Genomic DNA, 7,185 nt, shown 5'->3' on the forward strand with positions numbered 1-7,185 from the left:
AAAAAAAAAAAAAAAATTCTGTTAAAATTTTGATTTAACGTTTCTGAATTTAAAACTATGCTATCCTTAATGTTTCTTTTCTTCTCTCTCCTTATGAATGTTTCCTCTTTGGCAATTCCTTTTAAAGTGAACCTATCCCTGCTTCGTGTTCTGGGGGCACCCACCCTGTAATGGCGAGACTTCCTAGCCCCACTGTAGCTAGGAGTGCTGTGCAGCCTGCCAGGTACTGGACAGATACAGATGCATGCGGCACCCGGTGCAAAGGTGCCGAACAGCAGATGCATCCTAAAGTCTTGAATGTCTGTCGTTTGTTTGACAAACAAGTCAGTGACGTGAGTTGTTCAGAATGTGTGGCATTTTGTTTTGTCATAGCGCAAGGTGCTGATAACTACATGCTGGCATGCGTGGGAAAACATTTCGTCTCTCTGCATATGTTATGTGTTAGAACTAGAATCACACTAACTCACGTATCCAGTTGCTTTGTTTGTTTTTCGTAATGATGGTCATCCCTCAAAAATTTTGTTCTTCATCTAAACACTGTTGTAGCACTTAATAAAGATTAATAGAAAAATGGGACATTGGCCGGGCGAGGTGGCTCACACCTGTAATCCCAGCGCTTTGAGAGGCCGAGGCGGGTGGGTCACAAGGTCAGGAGATCAAGACAATCCTGGCCAACATGGTGAAACCCCGTCTCTGCTAAAAATACAAAAATTAGCTGGGCATAATGGCATGTGCTTGTAATCCCAGCTACTTGGGAGGCTGAGGCAGGAGAATCGCTTGAACCCGGGAGGCAGAGTTTGCCATGAACTGAGATCGCACCACTGTACTCCAGCCTGGTGACAGAGCAAGACTCTGTCTCAAAAAAAAAAAAAAAAAAAAGAAAAAAGAAAAGAAAGAAAGAAAGAAAGAAAAGAAAAGAAAAATGGGACATTAATCTGAATGTTGAAATGCTGGTAAGACCCAGTCTTTTTCAAACACCTGTAGACACAAATACATGCTGAAAATAATCCTCCCTCTTTCTAATTTATAGAGAGACAATGCCATTATATTTTGGGACTGGGAAAATAACAATTTATACTGTCTAAACGTAGATGTTTTACCATCGTGTTTTAGATTGTGGTGCTTTAAAATTATGTCCTTACACCAGGTCACATCCCTTCATTTTACTGTTATGTGAGCCAAACCACAAAAGCTAAAAATAATGGCAGTGCAGGGATAAAGCTGGCACACCCAAGGCAGGGCCCTCTCAGAGAAGTGGGTTTCCCTGCCCTCCTGGTTACTGCACGAGGTCCACGGAGGACTCTGAGGCTCAGGTGGCTTTTTTGTCACTGGCCTCATTATACACCTGGAACATGGAGGCTGACTGCTGTTTCGCCTGGGACAGCCTGTGCATTGGGGATTCACAGGAGTCAAGGCAGAATATCTCCTTTACTAGATCTAAGAATCGGATTGGTCGGGGGCAGAAGGTATATTGCATGAAAAACCTCTAGAGATTCACAGTGATGGTGAAGACTTCAGGCTTTCCTTCTCTTCTAGCTGGAAGTTGGAGGGAGCTATTTATTTATTTACTGGTTTATGTATTCATTTATTTATTTTCGAGACAGAGTCTTGCTCTGTCACCCAGACTTGATCACTGCTGACTACAGCCTCAACCTCACAGGCTCAAGCGATCCTCTCACCTCAGCTTCCCAAGTAGCTGGGACCACAGGTGCACACCACCAAGCCTGGCTAATTTTTATATTTTTTGTAGAGATGGGGTTTCACGATGTTGCCCAGGCTAGTCTCCAAATCCTAAATTCAAGTGATCCTCTTGCCTTGGCCTTGCATAGATATCAGCCACTGGACCTGGCCAGTTGGAGGGATTTATAATCACCTGAAATTTTCTTTACTACTCTGGTTACTGGAAATTGCAGATTTAAGTACCTTTTAGAAAACTGGTAGGAACCTATAAGAGTAAATGCTAAAATGAAGCAGTGACTCTTTAAGAATTAAGCTGTTTGTCTTTAGCAAGTGAAAATCAAGACCTTCTGTTATTACATTGTTGACAGATGACTATATCATTTCCTAATTATTTAACATGAAAGACCACCTTCTGAACCACGTCTTTACATGAGGTCTAAATACACCATAGGTAATGCTTTGCGACTCCCTTTCATTCTATTTATTAGGATACTAACAATGCCACCTGTCTGTCTACGATAAGGTATAGCCAAGCTGACTTCAATGTCTTAAACAGGAAATTCGTTTTGTAGAAATAATTCAGAGCTCAGAGTCTGCTCTTTGTAGAAGCGGTGATCCTAAGTGTCCTGTGCTGACTCTGCTTGCTGAGTAGCTGAACAGCTGCCTGCCTGTGTCCTAGATGTGTTTAGGGAAAAAGAAGCCCTTTGCAAAATGCTGTGACACTTGGCAGAAAGTTAACATAGAAACTTAGCGGTGGGCTTTTGTTTGTTGGTACCTTTGTTGCTGACATTTTATTGTTTTCAGATTACAGGCCTCTGCTCACCAAAAGGCTTTAGCTAAGGACCAGACAAATGAGGGCAAAGAGCTTGCTGAGCAAGGAGAACCTGATTCCTCCACTCTAAGCTTAGCCGAAAAGTTGGCCTTGTTTAACAAATTGTCCCAGCCAGTCTCAAAAGCGATTTCTACCCGGAACAGAATAGACATAAGACAGAGGAGAATGAACGCTCGCTATCAAACTCAGCCAGTCACGCTGGGAGAGGTGGAGCAGGTGCGTGTGCTCTAGTCTGATTGCAGTTTGTGTATGTGTTCTTCAATTATTGCACTGCAATATTCCTCCAAGGTCAGTGATGTAATTAAGGTGCTCTGCCAGGAAACTGCTGCCTGTAGGTGATGTGGTGATAGCTTTCTTCCTAAAAATGATAACTCTGGCAAGTATGTTGCTCTTTTTCTGTTTTCATACCTTGCTTGCGGAAATATGTAGAATGAGTCCATTTTGGAGAGAAAAAAATAGTATGCACAACTGCATTTCACCCAGAGGATTTTGTTTAATGAAACTTATTATATAACTATGTCCAGGAATGGTTTTCCAGTAAGAGAAACAGTGAAACCGCATCAAATCAAGTATTTCAGCTTCTGTCAATTCATAAACCAGGATTTATATAGGGGATATTTTTCAAGCAGCTTTTTTACTTTTTAACTGTGTCGTTCCAGGTGCAGAGTGGAAAGCTCATTCCTTTCTCACCTGCCGTGAACACATCGGTGTCTACCATAGCTTCCACGGTTGCTCCAATGTATGCCGGGGATATTCGCACGAAGCCACCTCCTGACGACAATGCAAGTGCCACTGACTATAAGTTTTCTTCTTCAATAGAAAATTCGGACTCTCCAGTTAGAAGCATTCTGAAATCACAAGCTTGGCAGCCCTTGGTAGAGAGTAGCGGGAACAAGGGAATGTTGAGAGAATATGGAGAGACAGAAAGCAAGAGAGCTTTGACAAGTCGAGACAGTGGGATGGAGAAGTATGGGTCCTTTGAGGAAGCAGAAGTGTCCTACCCCATCCTGAACAGAGCCAGGGAAGGAGACAGCCATAAGGAACCTAAATATGCCGTTCCCAGAAAAGGAAGCCTGGAACGGGCGAATCCTCCCATCACCCACCTTGGGGACGAACCGAAGGAATTTTCCATGGCTAAAACTAATGCACAAGGAAACTTGGACTTGGGGGACAGGCTGCCCTTTGAAGAGAAGGTGGAGGTGGAGAATGTTATGAAAAGGAAGTTTTCACTAAGAGGTAATGACTAGTGCCCCTAAAACTTTAGAAAGCCACTGGGTTTTAGTTTCTGCTTGATTTGTCCTGTGTGTCTATGATTGCTTTTAACAAAGTTCTAAAAGCAGTTTACAGCTAGTATTGGTTAAAAGTTCAGTGGGAATCCTATTCTACCCCAGATCTGACTAGAGGATACATCAAGTTTTCAGCAGTAAAACCACCGGAAGCACTTTCACGCATCTTCATAGGGATTCTGTTGATTTTGGTCACGTCACTCACACAATGGCCTTCTGAGCTGGTTCGTTCTGGCGGCCCCTTTTAGAAATAGATGACCCCGAAGGTCCAGGCTGGGTAAGCACAAGGAATTAAGGAAAGGCTTGACCCCAGTCTCCGAATCGCTAGAGTGTTTCTTCCTGCGCGCCTGTTTTGCAGGCTAGCAAGCCACACTGCATGGGCCTTTCATCCTCCTTCTATTTTTGCGTGAAACAGTACAGCGTAAGTTATAAGAGGGGTTTGCATTTGAATGTTAAAGTATTGTTTTGGAGAATTAGAATCGTTCAGGAGTAAATGGTTAAAGCTGACTTCCTGTGTCTCGCACACAGGAGAGAAACCAATTGCCACGAAGCATTTTGCCGCGTGGGTAACCCTCCGGGAAGTTTGGTTTTCTCCGAGTGTAGCGTGCTGCAGATTTGCATAAATCCCAGTGGATTGGGTCACCCGCCCTGTGCTCACGGCTTGAACTCCCAGAGCTGCGCTGTTGGGGGCGAAGCGCTGGACGAACGTTCGCCTGAGGAGTTCAGTGCTGATGCTGCTCTTTTCCTTCCCAGCGGCAGAGTTCGGGGAGCTCACTTCCGAGCAGACGGGGACAGCTGCTGGGAAAACTGTTGCTCAAACCGCAGCCCCAGTGTCCTGGAAGCCCCAGGATTCTTCGGAACAGCCACAGGAGAAGCTCTGCAAGAATCCATGTGCGATGTTTGCTGCTGGAGAGATCAAAACGCCGACAGGGGAGGGCCTTCTTGACTCACCCAGCAAAACCATGTCTATTAAAGAAAGGTAATGAGATTCGGTGAGCGAAAAGTAATTGTCTCAGGGAGGAGCTTGCAGCTTGCTTTAGAAAACGATCTGGGTGATGGGCAAAGAGATAAAATCACACATTCAGCTTCTAACAGGGCTATGCTGTTGTCCTGGAGTAATTTGGGGAAGCTGAGGTGTTTGAGAGTGAACTGCCTTTGCTCGTGAGCCTGGTTTGGTAATGACAACAGTGCCGGTTCCAGACGCAGATGAGAAAACAAACAGAAACAGACTTTTGCTTTATTTATTTGCTTCCACTGTCCCAATGTCTTTTATAATATTAAATTCTTGGACTGTCTAGTGACAGGAGCTGAGATTTTGACTCTTCCCCTTTTAGAAACACAGGGTTCATACTGAATGCACAAACCACTTGTGACTTGTGTAAAATTTGGGTAGAGGGAGTGAAGATAAATTTACTTACAGGGTATACGTCTTTGGGCTTAGAATCCAAGTTTTGTTGCCTTTACAGATTGTAAAATGGATGACTTTTCTGAACTGCGTTTAGAAATTGTATGTCAGGTAATAGCTTGAAAGATTGCATTTCAGCATCAAATAACACAGTAGCCTAATTTCTTTCAAAAGAATGACATAGGGTGCAAAGGAATATATTTAAATGAGGCAGATACAGAGAATTGGAAGTAAATTACCTTGGGGATGTGTTTTCCTTATTAACCCTTAACATAGATGAATTAAGCAGCAAAAGATACAATAGGGGGAATAAATTCAGGCTTTGATAGCAGAGTAGAGTGACTCAATAAAAACGTATTGTACTCAGGTGATGGACGTTCTAAATACAGACTTGATCACTTTGCATTTTATATGTGTAACAAAATTCTCGTGCACCACATAAATTTGTACCAAAAAAAGGAGAAAGTCTTCAGTAGGTAAAAAACATGATGCAATAGTGACAGGAAAACTGGGTGAAGAAAAGTCTTGTCAACTCCATATTAGGAGAACCATTTCCAACACCTTTTCCCACAGTTCTGCCAACCTCCACCCTGCCTCAGCACCTCCCACCACACAGAAGTCTGCATGCTTTGTTAGGCACTGACCACTCTTATTTTTCTAGATACATTTCAGACTGCCTAAGAGTATACCAAACCACAATGAAAAGCCTTCTTTTCTTTTCCTTCTTTCTTTTTTTTGTTTGAGATGAAGTCTTCCTCCGTCACCCAAGCTGGAGTGCAATAGGACAATCTTGGCTTACTGCAACCTCTGCATCCTGGGTTCGAGCAATTCTCCTACCTCAGCCTCCCAAGTAGCTGGGACTATAGGCGTGCACCACCATGCCCAGCTAATTTTTTGTATTTTTAGTAGAGTCGGGGCTTCACCATGTTAACTAGGATGATCTCCATCTCCTGACCTCATGATCTGCCTGCCTCAGCCTCCCAAAGTGCTGGGATTACAGGCGTGAGCCCATGCCTGGCCCCTTCTTTCTTTATTTTTCTTAGAGGCATGGTCTTCTCTGTTACCCAGGCTAGAGTGCAGTGGTGCTGTCACAGCTCACTGCAGCCTCGAACTCCTGGGCACAAGTGATCCTCCTGCCTCAGTCTCCCCAAGTAGCTGGGACTGCAGGCACGTACCACCATGCCTGGCTAATTTTTTCAAAAAGATTTTTTGTAGAGTTGGGAGGTCTCACCATGTTGCCCAGGCTTGTCTTGAACTCCTGGCTTCAAACAGTCCTCCCACCTCAGCCTTCCAAAGTGTGGGGATTACAGACGTGCACCACCATGCCTGGCCCTTCTTTCTAGTTTTAAGCCAAGCTTCTTGAACATTATTTATAAAATAATAGATGCCATCTTTTTCAATTGACAAATTAATAAGATTATTAAATCTGATTGACTTTCTCGTTTACTTAAGATTCATGAAAACTCAGACCTGGCAGGCTGAGGGGCCTAGGGAAGGGGCAGAGGGGTCAGTGCAGTGAGGCAAAGGATGTCTTCAATCGGGGAAGCAGTTGGGCCTATTGAGGCTTGAAGTTCTTTTCCATGGAAACGGGGCTCGAAGAGGGTTTCATCCCAGAAACCCAAGTGTTGATAACTGGTTTGGTGAGGAAGAAGAGAAATCATTTAAGGAAATTAAGAATAAATGTCATTCATACACAAGTTCTGATGTTTTACACATGAGAAAATATCCCTGGGGTATTCCCCAGTGGAAAATACTAATATTATGCCCCCTTCTTTCAAAGGCTTTTAAAGGAACCTTCCCATCTTTGGGAATATTCTGTCCATCAGGACTTAGGACTTTTGATGAAGAAGTCCTGTGTCTACCCACTAAGCAATAATTCCTGATTTACTTGCCTGTTTTTTGGTAAATTCTAGTTGATCTGTATTTTTCTGAAAGTTTTAATCCTACTGTAAAATTCTCTTTTTTTTTTTTTTTTTTTTTTT

At 43.4% G+C, this 7,185-nt stretch overlaps 1 protein-coding gene across 9 annotated transcripts in view; it reads left to right on the forward strand.

The window, feature by feature from the left end:
• Positions 1-7,185, forward strand: part of LOC108528098 (supervillin) — a 239,188-nt gene that overhangs the window by 227,300 nt on the left and 4,703 nt on the right. For 8 of the 9 annotated variants that reach the window (XM_017869775.1, XM_017869790.1, XM_017869782.1 and 5 more), the window contains 4 exons: positions 128-223; positions 2,485-2,728; positions 3,172-3,748; positions 4,552-4,777. In XM_017869775.1, coding sequence (XP_017725264.1) covers positions 128-223; positions 2,485-2,728; positions 3,172-3,748; positions 4,552-4,777 — 1,143 coding nt within the window. The remainder of the gene's footprint in view (positions 1-127; positions 224-2,484; positions 2,729-3,171; positions 3,749-4,551; positions 4,778-7,185) is intronic. The other variant, XM_017869765.1, reaches the window with a different exon arrangement.

This window comes from Rhinopithecus bieti, unplaced genomic scaffold, assembly GCF_001698545.2.
Source record: "Rhinopithecus bieti isolate Rb0 unplaced genomic scaffold, ASM169854v2 scaffold_758, whole genome shotgun sequence".
In the NCBI taxonomy this organism is placed as follows: Eukaryota; Metazoa; Chordata; class Mammalia; order Primates; family Cercopithecidae; genus Rhinopithecus; species Rhinopithecus bieti.